At 56.1% G+C, this 19,618-nt stretch overlaps 2 protein-coding genes and 1 pseudogene across 8 annotated transcripts in view; 1 reads left to right on the plus strand and 2 right to left on the minus strand.

The window, feature by feature from the left end:
- LOC102967779 (phosphofructokinase, platelet) overlaps positions 1–5,398 on the plus strand; it is a 54,003-nt gene extending 48,605 nt beyond the window's left edge. For all 3 annotated transcript variants that reach the window (XM_042990929.1, XM_042990928.1, XM_042990930.1), the window contains 3 exons: positions 1,061–1,160; positions 4,633–4,735; positions 4,995–5,398. In XM_042990929.1, coding sequence (XP_042846863.1) covers positions 1,061–1,160; positions 4,633–4,735; positions 4,995–5,142 — 351 coding nt within the window. In that variant the 3' untranslated portion in view covers positions 5,143–5,398. The remainder of the gene's footprint in view (positions 1–1,060; positions 1,161–4,632; positions 4,736–4,994) is intronic.
- A 775-nt stretch (positions 5,399–6,173) lies between these two features.
- PITRM1 (pitrilysin metallopeptidase 1) overlaps positions 6,174–19,618 on the minus strand; it is a 43,416-nt gene continuing 29,971 nt past the window's right edge. For all 5 annotated transcript variants that reach the window (XM_042990932.1, XM_042990936.1, XM_042990933.1 and 2 more), the window contains 14 exons: positions 19,030–19,168; positions 14,844–14,960; positions 14,069–14,201; positions 12,915–13,035; positions 12,736–12,812; positions 12,318–12,483; positions 11,970–12,070; positions 10,284–10,404; positions 9,506–9,577; positions 8,962–9,074; positions 7,894–8,019; positions 7,089–7,234; positions 6,687–6,789; positions 6,174–6,585 (listed from right to left, as the gene is read on the minus strand). In XM_042990932.1, the coding sequence (XP_042846866.1) occupies positions 6,492–6,585; positions 6,687–6,789; positions 7,089–7,234; positions 7,894–8,019; positions 8,962–9,074; positions 9,506–9,577; positions 10,284–10,404; positions 11,970–12,070; positions 12,318–12,483; positions 12,736–12,812; positions 12,915–13,035; positions 14,069–14,201; positions 14,844–14,960; positions 19,030–19,168 (1,629 nt within the window). In that variant the 3' untranslated portion in view covers positions 6,174–6,491. The remainder of the gene's footprint in view (positions 6,586–6,686; positions 6,790–7,088; positions 7,235–7,893; positions 8,020–8,961; positions 9,075–9,505; positions 9,578–10,283; positions 10,405–11,969; positions 12,071–12,317; positions 12,484–12,735; positions 12,813–12,914; positions 13,036–14,068; positions 14,202–14,843; positions 14,961–19,029; positions 19,169–19,618) is intronic.
- LOC122240714 lies at positions 17,475–17,587 on the minus strand (annotated as a pseudogene).

The raw sequence follows: 19,618 nt of genomic DNA on the forward strand, positions 1-19,618 counted from the left end.
CGGGGAGGCCTTGTTTGAGCCGCGGTGGGGAACGTGTGCTCGGAAGGTGGTTTTAATCCTGTTGGCGCTTCCTTCACTAAGCGATGTTCTGTTGAAAAGCTGTACTAAACACCACCAGCTTTAGGAATTCTGTCGGGTACGGGGGGAAGGGTGCTGTAGGGAAAGCTATCAATTTTCATACAGTCAAGTGCTTCCCTCAACACCGGGCCTTCCTATTCATGGATCAACCGATCCTTGAGGTTTGCACGAAGTCAGAATGATCTTCGAGGAGTCTTGGGGTGGCTCTGATTTGCAGGCGTGCCCCAGAGGTCAAAGCTGGAGGCGGGTGTGGACCAAGGGCAGCATGCCTGTCCTGGTCCCGACACCCCCCACCCCCCACCCCCCAAACCCCCACCGGCATCTTAGGGTTTTGTTTTTTTAATTTTTTTTTCTTTTTTTTAATGTTTATTTTTGAGACAGAGAGAAAGAGCGTGAGTGGGGGAGGGTCAGAGAGAGGGAGACACAGAATCTGAAGCAGGCTCCAGGCTCTGAGCTGTCAGCACAGAGCCCGACGCGGGGCTAGAACTCACGGACTGTGAGATCATGACCTGAGCCGAAGTCAGATGCTTAACTGAGCCACCCAGGCCCCCCTCTTAGGGGTTTTAACTTCGGGTCTCCTCATTCCTCCAAAGGGCCCGTCACCGTCCTCAACTTACGTGGCGACCTGGTGCCCATCTGTGTATTTTCGTGGACGCTACTGGCCCACAGAGGGGATCACATTCTTAAAGGAAACCGTGACCCGCTCCCCATCCCCAAATACGATTAAGAAATCCTGAAAGAAGATTCTAATAATGAAGCCCGGGTTGCGCAGCCCAGGCTGGGGTGGGGGCAAGTACTGGGGTGCCGCCTCACAGGCTGGGCTCCGGCTACACACAAGGAGATAAGAACTTGCAAAAGCAAAACAGAAACCCCCAGAACTGCTGCTTACACAGTCTCCTGAAAATACGATGTCAGTTTTGCTCAATACTCGCGGCTCTCACGGCGGTTTTAAAATGACGTTTCCTGTGACTCTGATCGACAGGGTGGAGCGCCTTCACCGTTTGACAGAAACTTTGGAACCAAGATCTCCGCCAGAGCCATGCAGTGGCTCAGCACAAAGCTAAAGGAGGCTCAGGGGAAAGGTACCGAGTGTCGGCGGGAGAGCGGAACCCCGGGCCGGGGAGGGGGGCGCCTCTCCTGCTTCGGTTCGTCCCGCCTCGAGCCGCGCACGACACTCCCCGCTAGCCATCTGGCGTCGGGGTCGTGACCAGGGGTGTCCGAATCCATGCTGTCCCCTGCCGGGGAGTGGCGGAGGCGCTCAAGTGGCCGTGGGGCCTCCCTCCGCCACAGCCACGGAGAGCCGCGCACACGCTGGGCTGCGGTGGCAGGCCCCAGCACCTGACCCTCCCTTGTGTCTCCGACACTGATCCGGCTTGTACTTAGCACACCTGAGACTTGGATTCAGTCGTGACCGTTCTTTTCGGCGAAAACCAGGAAGTGGCAGGTGCCTGGGCCGTTTGCGCCTTCAAAGCCGGAGTGTGTCCTTCCCGCACGGTCCACTCCCTCCCACCAGGGGGAGGCCTCAGGATCGCAGAACCATTGTTTCCTGGAGTCCCGCCACCTGGCACGAAACCTTCAAAGGCTCTCGTAGTTTGGCGCATATAAGCCCACAGCGTGCGTGGCCCGCTGATGTCGCGTTGGGGTTTGCAGATTTGCCGCGTGGGCGTGCGCGTGTCTGGGGTTCTGGCGCTGGAACCCCGCCCCCGCCCCCGGGTCCCGCTGGCATGCACGGTCCGGCAGGGTAGACGTGCTCGCCAGCCACAGGCTCACCCTCGGGGTGTGCGATTTCCCCGTCACTTTCGGACGACTGCTGTGCTGTGGGTACGAGGCAGCTTTGCTGTGGCGTCGAGGCGACCTTCCAAAGCGATGAAGGAAATGCCCGGTTCCCTCATGTTTACCTCAAGGTCTTGCTGTTCCGTGGGCTTTCAGTACTTTCGTCTCTTAACGAAGTCCTCCGAATCTTTACGCAGCCGGTATACTTTTTCCTTTACGATCTGAGCTTTTTTTTCTAAAGCCTCCTTCTATGTCAATGTGTTTGATCCAGTGGAGTTGATAGGAAGCGTCAGGTCTGAGTTCATTTTCGTGTGGAGAGTCACGTGGGTGCCATGTGAGAAGGGTCTAGTCTCCATCACAGACCAGCTATGTGTAAACTTACCGGGACCATCTGGGTTACTGGAGTCACCCTGGGGTGCTCGGTAACTGACCCCTGCAGCGTTCAGGTTTATGGACAATTACGGATAAGCCGGTCCTCCTTCCACTTTCCAGCCATTCTTGGCCTTGTGAGCTGGCACAGAAATAGAATCCGATTGTTAGGGCCCACCAAAAACTCTGTGGGGTTTTTTGAGAGAATTACATTTAATCAAGAATTTGCAGGTAGAATTGACATTAAAAAAATTTTTTTTAACGTTTATTTTTGAGACAGAGCATGAACGGGGGAGGGTCAGAGAGAGAGGGAGACACAGAATGCGAAGCAGGCTCCGGGCTCCGAGCTGTCAGCACAGAGCCCGATGTGGGGCTCGAACTCACGAGCCGTGAGATCATGACCTGGGCCACAGTCAGACGCCCAACCGACGGAGCCCCTCAGGCGCCCCTTATCTCTTATTAAAGCATAAAGATCTTGCATATCTTCTGCTAAGTTTACTCCTAACTTCTTGATATTTTAAAAAAATGTAAGGTTTTGTTTTTTTTTGTTTTACGAATTGCTGACATACAGAAATACGGTTGTAAACGGAGCATATGATCAGTAATGTTTTTCACACTCTTAGATCGTAGGTCTGTTTTTCACATCCATGGACATCTTTCCGTGTGCATACAAACTTACATTCGCGGGTGTGCGTTTTACTCCAGAGAACTCTGAAGAGCTGCTGTGATGGCGGGATTCCTGCCAAGGCTTCGGCCCCAGTGAGAACAGGGGACACTGTCAGTGCTCCTTGACGAAGCATCACTGTCCTCTGAGGTCTCTCTGCAGTTAACGTTTGCTGTTGGTCTTTGGTAAACTTCTGATACTTGAGGCTACTGGTGTTCACTACGTGTTCGTTTGGTCACAAAAGGATACTCTGCCTTTTTCGTATCTTAGGAAACCATCTCGTAAGCCAAAATGGTATAAAGTGAAGAAGCGATTCATTTATGCCAGAAAATTCCTGAGCATCCCTAGACCCACCCCCACCCCCGACCACTTAGGACACACACGCTGCTAAGGGTGCACGAAAGAAATTGAGGTGAAGCCCAGAGGACACACAGCTCAAGGCTCGCATGGCTGGTGTGCGGGTGTCGTGTGCGTGTCCCAGGGAAGGCGCCCGGTGGCACCAGTCTCGCTGCCCCTGCCCACTCCCTGCAAAACAAAGTTCAACGCTCTTTGCACTTTTTGTCATTTTTTTTGTAAAAGAAAAAATCTTTGGTTTTTAGTTAACGGAAACAGGTACCAACGCGGTCTTTCGTAAAAGCAGGGTAGCTGCACACAATTTTGTGTAGACCGAGGTCGTCGCGTGCCTTTTCTGCACCTGATTTCCTGCTCCCTGGCCCTGCACAGGCCGGTGTGCAATATCCTGTGATGGCCTTCCCCTTTGGTGATGTCCCCGCTGTCCTGTCCCCGGCAGGTGCGGGGTGCCAGCCTGCTCTGTCGTAGGAGGCTGTGGGGGCTCCCTGCAGAAATCAGAGACGGGAGTTTTGCCCTGCTTTCTGGAGGGCTGAGACCCCACCCCCTCAAGCCTCCTGCTTCCGTCGTAGGGAGAGTGGAGCACGGTTTCCCTGAAGTTTACAGAGCTGCTCCTGCTGTCTTTAATCTGTTCTGGAAGCTCTAGTCTAGGAATTTTCTGGTGCCTGTGGCGCTCATAACCCCCTTTCACTGCAGATGCTGGTTCCTTGTGTGGGTGCCTGTCCTCACCCCGTCTTCCTGACCAGGCTGACTAGATCTCTGCGTTTATTACCAACGTTTAAGAACCAGTAATGCAAATACATCCAGCCTGGTTTTAGTCTCAAAGAACCGACTCCGGTTTTGGTTCTTTCCACGACCGTCGGTTTCGTACATTTCTTGTCTGGGGTCTTCTTTTCCCAGTCCCCTGAGGACGCTCATGCCCTCAACTTCCAGCTGGTCTCGTAGGTGCCCTCGTGAGCCTCCACCTCCCGGTAACATTTCACCCAGGCCGTGGGTGAAACAACTTTCTGCAGTTGATGCCAGTGTTCTGAGTCCAGCACTTAGGGAGACACTCAGCCCCAACTCTTAGGGCGCTCCCTTCCGGGTTCTGCACTCTGAGGGCGATCGCTAAGTGCAGGTAACGGCACCGCTTGGGTTGAGTGTGCGAGAGGAGGCCACGCCCCCACACACTTTCTCATCTCCACCCTCCGCCCCTGGCACGGTCGTGTGCAGTGGTCCCCCAGGACTTGTCCCACCTCGTCAGAAGCCCTGCGAGAGATCGGGGGCCTCGCCTCCTGCTCAGAGGTGGGGTGGGGTAGGGGCACCAGGCATCAGTTCTCTGCCCCGCACCCCTCCTCCCTCGCTGCTCCTTCTGTCCTCGATGTGACGGATCGTTTGCTCTGACACCACTTATTTTACAGGAAGAAGGTTTGTGACCGATGATTCCATTTGCGTGCTGGGAATAAGCAAAAGAAACCTTCTTTTCCAACCTGTGGCACAACTGAAGAAGGAAACGGACTTTGAGTAAGTAAATAAAACCGCGCGCGTAAACCTTACTGCCCTTAGAAGCGTGAGCGACAGAGGGACACCGCTGCTGGGGTCAAGGTCAACAACTCGTGATCGTAAGTGACTCGGAATTAACACGAGACGTAGAAGCGGCAGGATTTCTAGGAGCGTATGGAACGGTTTCGCGGACCTCATGAAACCGCTCGACCGTCCACGCCTCCCTGGGCCGCCTCGGCTGGCGCGGGCAGTCCTCACGGCCGCTTCCTCCCGTCCGCAGGCACCGGATCCCCAAGGAGCAGTGGTGGCTGAAGCTGCGGCCGCTCATGAAGATCCTGGCCAAGTACAAGGCCAGCTACGAGGTGTCCGACCCCGGCCAGCTGGAGCACGTGCACCACCGAGGCCACGAAGAGCCTGCCGCCATCTAGACGCCGCCGGCCCGCACCGCCCGGCTGGCGCGGCTTCCGACTTCCCATTTACCGCCCGTTTTTGTAACACTTAAGTTATTTATCGGCACTTCGCGTGAGTTCTGCTGACATTAACACCCGGTCACAGAGCCCCCCGTCCTGTCTCCCTCTCCCCGCGGACCCCAAAGCTCCAGCACGACTTGTCTGCTGCGTCCCCTACTGTTTCCCGCTTTCAAACGTGTATCCAGTAGAATTAAACGTTTGGCTAAAACTCCAACCATGGGACTCAATTGAGTTTTTTAGGTAGGCACTTAAATCCTCAGGATAAAGGTTTTGTCGGCAGTTTTATGGGCAGGTATTGACGGAGTGTTTTGACAGGGATCAGTGCACGTTCCAAGTCATCGCGGGCAACAGAGATGCCGCTTTGACACACGGTACACTTGCCAGGTGCGTGGAGGTGGCCCAAGTCCCAAAGTGACTCCACACGTGGAGTAAGTGATAGAAACTGGGAATGTGTCTTCAGAACGAGGTGAGCTCACACAGCGGACTTCATTCCCAGCCGCACGCTGACGCCAAGGTTCTCCTACCGAAGAAGCAAGTCAGTGTCCGGTGGGACCCACGCTCGGGGCCGTGGGCAGTCACAGGCAGAGGGACGGCCCTGCTTCCCTGAGGGCAGTAAGATGGTCACCTCACATCTGTGTTCAGTCGTCTAGAGACGCGAAATGACCCAGGCTACAGACCCGAATGCAGGAAAGGCATCGTCCGGAGATCTGCTGAGGGGCGGAGAGGCAGACGGGGACCAGCACCCAGTGCGCTTTCTGTCTGAAATATGCACAGTGAGCAACACGGGAGACGGTGGGAGAAGGGTAATGCTTACCAGGCCGCCCTGGGTATCACCCATCTGTTCCAGACTTTTCCACGGGGCCCGGCTGTGACCACACTGGTTCACACATCAATGCACGTCGGATACCTCTGTTCACTTACTCATTTTTTAATAAGGGCCCCAGGAGTTCCTGTAGCAAAAGGTCATTTAAAATAATGACTAAAGAAAGTACGGGTGAATCAGAGTTGCCCTTTATTTTTAAATTTTTAAAATAAATACTCCATGATTTGTAGATGAAATAAGCACTTAGACGAGGAGAAATTCTGAGTTATAATCTGTGTGTCTCTAGCACTGAATACACCATCATGATCAGGTCTTTCCTTCTAAGAGAGGAGTTTGGTCTGACCGGCCACACAAGAGTGACACATGACCAAGATAGGGGAGGGAGGGACAGTAACTTTCCCACCTTTCAAGTTAAATTAGCTCAGGCTTCCCTTCAAGGGCCGTGCCTGCCTGTCGTCCCGTCCCACTCCCGAGCACGGATGTGTTATCTGACTATCCATGACGGGTCCTTAGCGATTTTTGCGTTCTCCGGTCCGAGCAGGGCCAGGCCACGCGTGCCCTTCCCGACGCTGAGGTACCTGGAGGGGGGGTAGGGGTGGGGTAGGTCAGGGTCAGGGCCATGCCCACACGTGAGCCTTCGCGGGCCGCAGGCTCTGGACACTCGTCACGCGGCACTTACTTGTCACTCACGGCGACGAGACTGTCGTGGCTGACGGCAAACAGCCGCTCCCGGTGCACCTGCTTCAGCTCGTCCGAGACGCCGTACAGGAAGTGCTCCAGCCCTGCGGGCATCAGAAAAGCCAGTTCCCGCGCTGACCTGCTCCAAGGGCACCCGGCAGACACTCTTCCAGCAAAGGTCAAGCTGTTGCGTGGCCCCTTCCCGCAAAGCCTCTCCCCCCGCCAGGGGCGGAAGCCACGCTGAGGGGGGGTGCCCCTCTGGCACCTCCCCCGGCACCCCTGGGCCTCAGACCACTCAAGCCCTGGAGTGATGGAGCCCCCGGCCCCCGCCCGAGTGTGTGTGTCACCGAGGAGGCGGGGACCTGGCAGAGCTCAGACCGTGTCCGTCAGGAACGGCAAATACCTCTGTCTGAAGGAGGCACAGGGGCGTCCACGGAGGCGAAGACGGAGAGCTTGGCCTCGTCGATGTCCTGCTGTGTGAATCGCCCAGCCTTAGCCCAGTCGACGGCCTTCGCAAAAGACTGGAGCGTTTCTGTCGAATGCGGGTCCCTAGGAGGCCAGAGAGACTCATGCGTTCGCCCCTTCACCCTTACCCCCCGAATTCACAAACAGGAAACCACGTGGACGGGGAAGAAGGCTCACGCAGACCAGACACGCTGAGGATGCTTGGATAAAGCCCTCAGTTCCTTAAGGAGCACCCAGAATGTCTCATAAGCAGCCGTAAGCGGGCCAGTCTGCAAGGACAGCCGGGGAGCCCTCCCCGCTCTGCGCACAAGTCCTTGAGGCCCCGCGGGACCTGGGGGAGGCGGGGGCGGCAAACTCCTCCTTCCAGCAGATTTCTAACTCGGGTCCGCAGAAACTCAGGAACTGCTCTAAGGAAAGGGCGGGAGCAGTCAGGGCACGACAGCTCCACGCCCGGCACCCACACCGGGCCTCTGAGATCGCTGGGAGCCCGGAAAGCTCTCAGCTCCAGTCCTCGGTAACTAAATCTTGATCTCGGGTAACCGCAGTATTTAAGCCAAAAGGTTTCCCGTCAGTACTGCGTCTCCTAGACACGAACAACCCAGAGGACACTGCCGGGTGTGGTTTTGCATCCAAGAAGCGAGAAACAAGGGGAAACGCTTCTCTTTCAGAGGCTCGCCCGCCGCGTACGCGCAGCCCTCGGGTGGTGAGCGGGGCCGGTGGCGGGGAGCGCGGGGCCCACTCACCGGTAGGAGTAAAACGTGAACATCCCGTCGCGGCCGAGTCTAGCGCCTGCGCCGTAAGCGCCGCCCTTCTCTCGGATTTCTGTGTGCAAGAACTTGGCCGTCATGAGACGCGCGAGGACCTTGAGGCTGAGACGGATTGAAGACCGCGTGTTACAACCGTACCCTTCCCGCCAGAAGGCTCTCACTTAACAGACAGTGACACACGCTACGCCTTCCCCTTCTCTAAGGCCGAGAACACACACGGGGAGAAAAATCTGACATGAATTCTCAAACGGGGGCTGCGGGGAGAGGTGGGGAGAGGGGTGGGGGCATCCCTCTCGACTTGGAACAGCGCACAGGGGGCACTGAAGGTCTCATCAGGTGAGGTCACGAACCTCATCGCTCGGGCACACGTACAGACCCTCGTTCATCTAAACCCCCACCTGCCATCTCTCTCGCTCTCTCCCGAAACACGGGGAGCTCTTCAGTACATTTCTACGGGGACCCTCCCTGAGAAAACACTCCAACAGAGCGAGTTCTACCAGTGGGTCCCACATTCCTGTTGGGGGCTCACGTCCTGGGAGAGCGAGCTGGAAGCTTCCAGCAGGCATCCTCACAGGACAGAGAGCAGCCAAGCCCGGAGCCCCTGGCCCTCCACACGTTAACTGGAGAAGTGAACGGGTGCCCCGCCCGGACAGCGGTGGGGGAGGTGCTCGCCTCGTGGGCGTTCCGGGCCAGACCTGGGCAGACGGGCTCCCCGCATCCCAGCAGGGACCGGGGGTTCACCCCCATGTGTTGTCAAATATTCTGTGTTATATAAGGAACCTTATATAACAGTTCACAGTTGGAAAACTGTAAAATACAAAGGAAAGGGGAAAAACGATACTCCTCCTCCCCAAGAGTGCTTACAACATGGTCGTGCTTTAAATGTACTTAAGAGTAGAAGTGCGTGGCCTGGTCTGCGTGGCTTAGTGTACAGAGCGCAAGTTCAGTTCCTACGAACGTAGACCCCCCTCTCCCTCGAGCCCAGCAGCAGCCCTGCGCCCTCCTGGGCCCTCCCCGCCCTCCCCGCCCTCCCGGGCGCCGCACCTGGCGTGGTCCGGGTCCGTGTAGGGGGCGGTCCTCACGCATTCGCCCACGTGGTTCACGGGGAAGGGGAGCAGGAAGTGTGTCTTCATCTGGTGTGGTTTGAAGGTGGGGTCCTGAGGAGACAGGCGTGGCCGTGCTGGCTCCCACTCGCAGGCTCACGGCCAAGGGCGCGTGCTGACCCCCGTCACTCCTCACAGCCTCTTGCTTTACGATGAAATGTCCCAACCCCGACCCAAGGAACACGTAGTTCCTCAACTAGGAGCATTCCCTCCTACGTGGTCTCCACCCAGCCCGCTGCGTGACCCCGTCTTTGCATTCGTCCCCAGAAACACGTTAAGTCTTCGTATCTGTGATGACCCACACCACCGTCACAGCCCCTGAGGCAGCGTGGGAGGGGCCGCAGCGCCGGCTGCACAGTTCGCGGTGAAGGCGGCCGGCCGGGACGCCACAGGAGCGCAAGGCCCCCGGGACGTGTCCCCCACACCAGCAGGGCACGCACAAGCCGCACTGCCCCTCCCAGGTGACCGGGGCCGTGTGAACTTACCGTGATCAGCTTCCTTAGGACTCGGGGGCCGCTAATGTGCGTGCTTCCACTGGACCCACTGGGGGCGGGTTTCTGAAAATACAGAGTTTCCAAGAGAAGTGAGAAAGCCCCCAAACTCACCTGATACACTTCAGGTCTGGTCACGAAAATTCAGAGCCAGTGACAGGCGTGAGGGCACACATGCTAAGTGTTTTAAACCAGCGTAATGTCTGCAGGTTCTCAGAGCCTCAGGGAGAGGCAAGGCTGTTGCTGGAAGACAGGCCGACCAGTCCTGACCGGGGAACGGGCACAGGGACACAGCGAAGGGGGACACAGGGACACGGCGAAGAGTCCTGTCTGCAAAGCCTGTGGATGGTCACCCTTCCCTGCACGAAGATGCACTCTGCAAGCTAACAGAGCAGACTGGCCTCTGCCTGGGAGGCCGGGACAAACGTCCGCGCGATACAGAGTCCCCTTGAGGGGCCTTGCCAGCAGCCGGGAGACCCGTCTGAGCGGGAGGGTTTCTGGCTGCTCTCCCGCTAGCACGGAGGCTCTCAAACCCACTGCTTTTCCGCATCAGGAAAGCGCCCACTGCAAAGGCCCAAGTGACAAGAAGGGAACGCAGGATGGAAGACCAGACTGTGGGGTTTGAATTAAGCTCTCACCTGGGTTGACACTGGGCAAGCTACTTAACCCTGCTGTCCTCTGCTCCCTCCCCTCAACGGGACATGGTGTCCACACTCAGGACGGGGGCAGCTGCAGATGTAAGCACCGGGGCCCACACCCAGCGAGGGCTCACCTCGACCACGGACAGGTGCCCCGGCTTCCACTCTGCCTTACTCCGACCAACATTTCGAACAAACTTTTCGACCTCTTTTTCTGCCAGAGACATCTGCTGAGGCGTAGCATTCACGGAGCATCTGTTCAAAAAGCCATATATACGTAGGAAAGCTTTACTGAAAAAATACAACACTTTCACTAATTCATCACGTTTTGTATGAATAACACAAAGGAGTGAATACTACGTATTTACTTTTTGTATCAAATAATGTTTCAACTGTTAAAGAGAAACAGTAGCCAAATACAGAAGTAATAGAGCCGTCTTCTCCAAAAAGGCTCCCCCGTTATTTCAGTGCTGCAGGTGGGGACCAGCTGTCAGGACATAGTGACCGCACGCCTGACACTGACTGAACTGTGTCCTCGTCCCTTAAGGAGAACACACAACGTATCGCCATCTGCCAAGGGCTAACATTATCTGAAAGTGGAAAACCTAAATTACTGTCTAGGAGGAAAATCAATTTGAAAACATGAACCGGTCATTAAAGCGGAGAAGTTTAAGTTGCCAAGGAATTACCATGCTCTCCCAAACGATTCTCACACAAGTCTCAATTCCACGGCATCACAAACCCTGCTATCACGTACCGGTCGCTTGAAAGGTCCAGACCACAGACGCTGTCCCTCTTTTCCTTTGGACCCTAGCCCCTGAGCTACTGTCACTAACAGTAGGGACACCCGGATCGGCGCTAACTGTCCCAGACGCTACACCAGTTGCTTCGCACACAGTCGTTCATTCCCTGCCATGAATACGCAAAGCAGTGTTTTATGGAGAAGGAAACAGAAGGTCCCAGTGGTCACAGTGCTTAAGACACCTGCCCTCCCAGGGATGCCTGGGTGGCTCAGTCGGTTTAAGTGTCCGACTTCGGCTCAGGTCATGATCTCACGGTCCTCGAGTTCGAGCCCCGCATCGGGCACTGTGCTGACAGCTCAGAGCCTGGAGATGCTTCGGATTCTGTGTCTCCCTCTCTCTCTCTGCCCCTCCCTTGCTTGTGCTCTTTCTCTCTCAAAGGTAAATAAACATGAAGACAATTTTTTTTGAGGACAACTGTCTTCCCAGTGGTCGGGGAGAACCTGCCGTGATTCCTGAGGACCAAAGGGGAAGACACTGGGGAGCTCTAGAAAGAACTAGAGGCTAATCTAGATCTGTGTCCTTGACAGTGAGATGCCAAAAATACACCGTGTCAGTCATTTTAAAATTCCCTTCATGCTCAGGGCCGACTGACAGTCACCGGTGCCACGGCTTCACTCATCCCGTCAGGCACCTGTTCTCACGAGAGACGCTGCGTGTTTACTCTGGTCTCGAGCGAGCGGACCTTCCCTCGGGCTCACCGACTGCTTGCTTATGGAGCATCTGCGGTTTTACTTCTGGAACCACTGTAACTAAACGTGTGCAAGAACTCTACTTTGCAGTTGCAGGGTTAAATTAGCTTGCTTCCTCCCCACCCTCCACAGCTGTTACTATTCTCAAGTACGTTTCTCCCGTGAAGAACGCGTTCTTGGTTATCAGAGGGCGTGAGGGCTAAGAACGCGACGGCCGAGCGGAAGGCAGGTTTGTGCTGCCGCCTCGAGGGAGACACGTCTGACGGTCGCACTTTGGGGAACGGGGAGAGCGGGAGGAGGGCTGCCAAGAAGCCGGCGGGAGCCCCACCTCATGTTGTCACGGTTCAGCACGTGCTTCGTGATGCGAGGCAGCTTCCTCAGGACCTGCCTGACGTCGCTCATGCCCACCATCCTCTTCATCAGCTTCACCTGAGCCAGAGAAAGCCACACCTGCACGAGGGCCCCCAGGCACCCCTGCCCGTCCGGAAGCCAAACCCCGACTCGAGAATCTGGCCGTGCCGTGTGTGGGACTCGCCGGCCAGGCTTGGGGGTGGTGGGTGGGGGGAAGAAGGTGAATTACAGGAATTTTTCCCCGTAAAATGCGATCGGCTGGACTTAGCTCTCCTGGGACACAACAGTCTGGCGCCAGCGCTGGAGGCCCTGGCCGGTGAGTCACCTGGTCCATCCCGCTGAAGGTCTCCTGCAGGTCCCCCGCCGGCGTCAGGGTCCTGCCGGCTCGGACCATCGCGTACAGATGCCCCGAGTCAGGCACTCCGTTGGACAGCTCTTGAGCACACATCGTAACCAACACTCGGAAATATTCTTCTTCTTCAAAGCATGGGCTTCGGGGAAAATAAAAACGTATTCAGTTCCTGGAGACCCGGCCACACCCCTTTCGGGATCTGGAAAGTTCATTAAATGTTGGTTTCCAGACGATGCGAACACCGTCGGAAATTTTACACGTCCACAGGAATGACGACTAAGAGGCAGGCAGAAACCACAGACGACAAATGAGTAAAAACTCCTACTTTCACAACACTGGAGACTCAGCCCTCTGATCAAGCCTCAGGAGGAAGGTCTTTACAGGTAGTTACCTGTGGAATATCTCACTCCACAGATGCATCATGTCCGGCAGGTTTCTATCAAGGCAGAAGGATGAAAACAGCACACCCTAAACCATGCAAAAAGGAAGAAATGATGACTTAATTTCAGGGACAAAGAACATGCTGGAGCAACGCCGTGGAGCACCCAGTGACACAGAGGGAACCGCTACCTGCTCGTACACGTCCAGGTGCGTGCCATCAGGGATCACGTGGGGCGACGCGGCCATGCCCCCCGTTTTCAGCTCGATCTGCTGAGCCTGCTGTCTGTAGTCCAGAAGGCCGCAGCCCAGCCTGTCAGAGCAAAGAAGGGTTCCCCCACCACCAGTGTGGTCTGGGCCGTGCCACCCTCCGCCGTGAGCCCCTGGCACGACCGTGGCCACAGCCTCTAGCGACCCGCGTCCACACCCCTAACCACACCTGCCCACCACTCGCGCCCCGTTCCAGGCGGACACGACGTGTGCGGGGACTCCAGTCAGCGGCATCCCGCCCGCCCAGCCCACAGGCGGCCACTGCCTGGCGCTAAGCACGGAACCCTAAGCCCTGCTTTGCGAGGCCGAGCTTCCCCGCGTTCTTAATGCTTCCTGTTCTCTCTGCTTCTAAAACGTTCTGGCCCAGATTTCATCTGCTCAAGTGTTCGGTCTCAGAAAGGAGATCTGGAGAACCGGCCTCTGTGAGCTTTTAAGAAAAGAAGTCCTCTCGGCACGGGTGATGCTTTTGGAAGAAACAGCCTAACTCTAGCTCCCAAGGTAAGAGAGGACAGAGGCCACGGTGACACCCGTGAGGCCCCCCAGAAACGGCTGTGCCGTGAAGGACAAGTGGGGGGGCTGTGTTCAAGCGAGGGCAAGAACGCAGCGAAGGTCAGAGGTGTCTTCCCATGACCTCCGCTAGGGTGCACGGGACCTGTGTCCTCTGACGTGAAGCCTACGTGTGTGACGGGGGCACCAGCCTACTTGCTACAGGGTTCCGTCCCCCTGGTGTCCCGGCACACGGACACGGAGCTGTGGCCCCGCCACGGCCAGCCACGGAGACCCAGAAGAGGAGCGGGCCGTGGGGCCAGGTGCAGCCTGCCGTGATCTCAAATCCACCCGGACGCCCGCTCTACCAGGGGTCATGGCGTCACACAGCTCAGTGGAGGCCACACGGCCTCTCCGGGTCACCCCACGCCTACGTGGCCGACGTGCGGATGTTTTCTGATCAGGACACCGTTGTTTTCGCAAAAGCACTAGGGGTTTTCCAAACTAAAACGACTCGCTAAAAGCTGATCTCTGACGCACCGAGGCACAGCAGCTGCGCGTCGGTGCAGAGACCCACCCCAGGCCCTTACTTGGTGAGGACACTGCAGAAGAGGGGCACGTAGGGCCGGAGGTCCTCGGGAAGGGTGTGCAGGCTGCAAAAGGCTCTGAAGTACACCACGCCGTTGGTGGGCTGGGCGCAGTACTGCACGGGGGTCTCGCCGGCTGCGGGGGCACAAGCAGCCCACTTCTCAGTCACCTCCTCACTCTTCGGTATGCCCTCCTCAAATGCTCCCCACCGAGGACACCCACGCCCCCGGCCAGGCCCGGACAGAAGGGGCGTTCCTCGGGCCCTGCGGCTGCCCTGCCCACCGCCCCCCCCCCCCCCCCCCGCTGCGTGCGGCCATCTGCGCGGTCTTGGGGGGGCTGGCAACACCCGACCCCGCTCCCTTGCCCATCCCATGTGCCCCCCGTCCCGCGGTGAAGACATGGGGGACCTTAACCCTGCTTCCCAGAGGCCTCGTCCACTTATGTGCACACACACTACCTGGTGGTGGTAAACACAAGGAGCCGCGTTAAGACAAAGAGGAAGCGAGGGTGCTTCTCAAGATCAAGGTGATCCCATGACCCGAGTGACACAGCCCACGTGTGGGCTCTTCGGGCAGGTGCCCCCATTTGCCCATGAGCGGCAAAGTGGGCGAGACGGGAAGGAGCCGGCAGGGGGCATCGCCGCCCCCCCACAGCCCCACTCCCAGCACGGCCACGCGCTCCGGCTCCCCACGCGGCCTGCCACCTACCCCGGACGGGGCTGGCTGGGCACGAGGGTGCCGGCGTGGACACAGAAACAAGACCGAGCCTCCCGCTGACCTGCCAGGGCCACCTCCAGGTGCGTGAGCGGGATGGTGGGCTCGATGTCCGACACCTTGAGCGCTGGCAGGCAAGACGTGTCCTGAGCTTTGCTCTGCTGAGTCTGTAATTCCAGACCTAAAACCACGCAGAGTGACGAGCAATCAGGGCAGGAGCTGGGAGGTCTGACGACCCGCTCGCCTGCGCTCGGGCCGGCCCACGCGGACGGCAGCCACCCGGGGCACCGCGGCTTGCCAGCTCTGCCGTTGCCGAACAAACCCAACTCGGCACAACAGCCCGCCCGGGAGGCCGAGCTTTCCTAAGTGCCCTCCTGCCCACGACGTGAACGGAGAGCTGTGCTGCGGGCCGGGCTTGCTCAGGCTCCTCTCCACCCCACCAGACTGTACTAGAGCCTGAATGCTCCGCCCGCTGCTTTCAGACTTTCAACCCACTCCTTGCTGGACCGGAATTTCGTAACTTTCGCACTTGCTTTGTCCCCTTCCAGCCGTGCCGGCCTCAGCACGGTGCGTGTGCAACCACGGGTTTCGCACGTTCTGCAAATGCTCCAGCAGACATTTTCTCAGCCTGACCTCTCACAGCTCCCGAAACAGGGGAGAGGCCCCTCCTTCCGGAGTCACAGAACCTCGCAGCCCGTCAGGGCAGGAACCCCAGGGGCTCGGCGCAGAGTCTGCAACGGTGCACGAGGGAAAAACACTGCGAGGTCTCCAGTTCCGTCAAACAAACAGCTTCATTTCTCACGCGTCCGAGGAGCTGAGTGGACCTGGCCTCCGCATCTACCTCCGAGGTCCCGACACCTGACGGCAGACTGCCAGACTGTCCCGTGGGGGCCCATCCCCGGCACAGCACCGTTGCCGCGGCTGGCCCACAGCCCTCGCTCCGGGAGACGCCAAGGAGTGGGCTCTTGGCGGCTTCCCGCAGACTGCCAGGCCCCCACCAGCTGTGGGCTGACTCCCCCACCCTGCCCCTCCACGTCACCTGGGTCTGCAGGCGGGAGCTCAGGAGCCCGCCCCGTCCAGGTCTAGGGCCCCCTGGTCCTGGGCGGCACCCTCACCTCAGCACCTGCTCTCCCAGAGTGCCCGGGGTCAGCACAGAACTCTCCGGCAGCCCGTCCTCTGCCAGGCGACAGGCTCCCGGCTCCCAACGGCGGGGCCAAGGCACGTGACCGGTGACGCAGACACCCCAAACTGGAAGACCGTTCCAAGTCAGTCTCCCGCCCCACCGCTCCCACCGCGCTCCTCTACAGAGTAACCTCGGACGCACAGACCGCTCGAGCCGCAGTCCACACCCGGGACGTACTGGCCGGAAAGACCCCTCACGTGCCCCAGCACCGTGTCACACTTAACGGAACTGCGCAGTGATCCGCAAGCGAAAAACACGTTTCCGTAATGTGGGCCTCCATCCGCTCACACGCGAGTGTGGACCAGAGCACATGGGTTTTCTTAGAACCGAGCACATCTCTGCGGCCAGGCCAAGAGTCTGGCAACTCAAGGAATGTACCAGGTCCTGTTGCTTAGGCCTACAATTACGCTCTGGGCCACAAAGGGCTTTAATCAAAAATGGAAAATGGGTGGGGCTGCAGCAAACTAAAGGCTTCTTCACAGCAAACTATCAACAAAATGAAAAGCAGTACGGAATGGGAGAAAATATTTGCAAATTACATCTGATAAGGGGTTAATAGCCAAATATGTAAGAACTTCTACAATTCAACCGCAAAAAAGCCTGAATAACCTGATTAAAAGTGGGCAGGGGATTTGAACAGACGTTTCCCCAGAGGAGTCATCCAGAAGGCCGACAGGCCAAAATCAGAAGATGCTCAACATCACAACCACCAGGGAAATGCAAATCAAAACCACCACGACCTGTCAGAGTGGCCAGAATCAGGAAGACCAGGAGTGCGGGCTGGTGAGGGTGTGGACAACGGGGAGCCTCGGGCACCGCTGGCGGACGGAGCGCGGGGCAGCCGCCGTGGAAAACAGACGGAGGTCCCATTCCATCACAGGATCGAGCAATTCTGCCCTTGGCATTTAACTAAGGAAAACAAACTCTGACTTGAAAGTTGTCCGTACCCCCACGTCCGTTAGTGTTGTCCACGACAGCCAAGATAAGGGAACCACCTGGGTATCCATCGGTGGGGGAAGATGTGGTTATACGTACAATGGATTATATTCAGTTGTAAACAGAGAATGAAATCTTGCCATTTATGACAATACAGGGGGCATCATGCTAAGTGAAATGAGGCAGAGAAAGACAAACACCTTTCGATCTCACACACACGTGGCATCTGAAAAAGCAAACGCCAAGCTCGCAGTGACGACAGACTGGTGGATGCCAGAGGTTGGTGGGAGGCGTGTGAGGGATGGGTGGAAGGGTCAAAAGGTACAAACTTACAGTCTAAAGTCCCGGCACGGACCGCACAGCACGGGGACTGTAGGTGGGAACGCTGTGCTGCATGTGTGAAAGTGGCTAAGACAACAGATGTCACGAGTTCCCATCCCACGAAAGACAAATTGCAACCGTGTGGGGACAGGTGCTGACTAGCTGCCCTGTGATCATTTTGCAAGATGTACAAATGTCAACTCACTGCTATATCCTGAAGCTAAAATAATGCTACACCAACTGTATCTCTTCCTTATGAACTTAATACATCCATTTACAAGACTGTCCTCGGACAGAGAACATATCAGATATTAAACGTATCAGAACAGACAGTACAGCTGACCTCAGCCAAAAGGCCAAGAAGCAATCAATTAATTATACCTCAGTTTAAAAAAGGAAGACGGAACTTGACGACCAGCACTCATAAAACAGAAGGAATTATTATTATATTACTCACAATTAGCTGGCTACATTCCTGAAGAGCTTAAAAGAGCTGTATGCAAAAACCAGAACTCCAAGGTAAAGAGTAACAAGTTACATGCTCAAATTACCTTTACTAGACTAAATCATCTGAACCTTAGCATTACTGACTTCCTACCTGAAGCCAACTCCGCTGCCCGACAAACCTGATAATCCCTCACGTGATCCCAGCCAACTGCTATTCTGGCGGGGTGGCCGTGTCCCTGTGTACTGCAGAGCTATTCTGACAGACTTTATGTATTCGTGTAATTTACCTACGATAAAACCCACAGTTTTAAAGATACAATTCAATAAATTCTACAAACGCGTGAAGTTGTATAATCACCACACTGCGGTATCACTTCCGCCCCCCAAAAGTTCCCTCCTGGCTCCCTGCAGGCACCCCCCGGGCTCACTCGCCTTCTGTCAGTATAGTTTCACCGCTTCTCCAGTTTCATGTAAATGACTCACTGGGCAGCAGGCACTGTTTGGGCCTGGCTAACTTCACTTAGCACAATGCTTTTGAGGCTCTCGTCACTGCGAAGTGCGTCGTACTTTGCTCCTCTTTGTGGCTGAACACTATTGTCACTGCACGGATATACCGGGCTGATGGAAATGTGAGCGGTTTCCAGTCTGTGTGGACACGTGCTGTCGTTTGTTTTGGGCACATCATGTGGAGGAGACCACTGGGCCTTAGGGTGTGTTTAGCCCAGGAAGGGATTGGGTACCCGTCTCTGTCTGCACCCAGGCCTGCGCCACCCGGCCCCCCGCCGTGTGTCACGACCCGGGGGAGTATGTTCTGAACTCCCCAGTGGATGCCTGAAACCATCGGCAGAGCCAAACCCTGTATATACGTACGCACGATCAAGTTCGACTCACAAACTCGGCACAGCAAGAGTGGCAACAACTGATGGCGACACAGAGCAGTGACAACGATAAACTGAAAGAAAGGTTACGTGAACGCGGCGTCTGGCTCTCTCCAAATGCGTCCTTGTGCTGTGGGTGAAAGACATGACAGATGCAGGCACCGTGACACAGCTCTGACAACGCACAAGCAGAATCGCTTCCAGCCCTCGGGTGACCGTGGGTCACAGGGTGTGTGTGGGGGGGGCGGGGACCACAGTGCCTTTCTTCTCTAGCACCCCTCCTTTCCTCACCCACAGGATGAAGCTTCTGAGAACAGGGCGATCCTACTGGGGTTGAAGCCATCGCTTCCAACTGTGACCTTTGTCGGTGCCCAATAGATACGTGTTAGTTCAAATGATACTTGCCTCCAACTATCCGCTCGTTTTACAAAGTTCACTGGGGTTGGGGGAAGGCTAGAGAATTAGGACGAAATTCAACATCTGACCTTTTTCATAGATCTGCTTCTTGTCTTTCAGGGAAAGAGAGTCGATCTTTTGCTTCAGTTTTTCTGTCTCCTTCTGTGTTTGTTTCTCAAAATACTTGTCATCGGGTTTCATCGACAAAGTCAGCTTATGCGGATTCTTCTGCAAAAGGCACAGCAACAAAAAGAGAAGCTGAAACAAGTTTCACTGGAGGCCAACCTGCTGACGAGCCGCTAGCGCCATTCCATGGGCCGGCAGGCGCACCACCCGTTTTGAATAGCCATGATGACAGAACACACCTCAAAGGTGGTCCTACGGAAAGTGCACGAGCCGCGTGAGACCCTAGCCGTCACCCTCACACACGCCGTTCTTCTCACTACTGGGTGCTTACTGTTACGGTTACTATGTCTAAACCAGGAACCTATCAATGTTGAACATTCTCTTTATACCTTACTTGCACATTTTGACATTATAAATCTTTGACTTTAGCCTAAATCAAAAAGAACTGAAGAAACTAATGTAATGTTTATCTAGACTTCTCAAAGGTTAGAACTAAATTCTTCAGGATTTTGTCAATTATGAGGACAAAATAAATATCCACCTCATGTAAAA

The sequence above is a fragment of the Panthera tigris genome, chromosome B4 (assembly GCF_018350195.1).
Source record: "Panthera tigris isolate Pti1 chromosome B4, P.tigris_Pti1_mat1.1, whole genome shotgun sequence".
Lineage (NCBI taxonomy): Eukaryota > Metazoa > Chordata > Mammalia > Carnivora > Felidae > Panthera > Panthera tigris.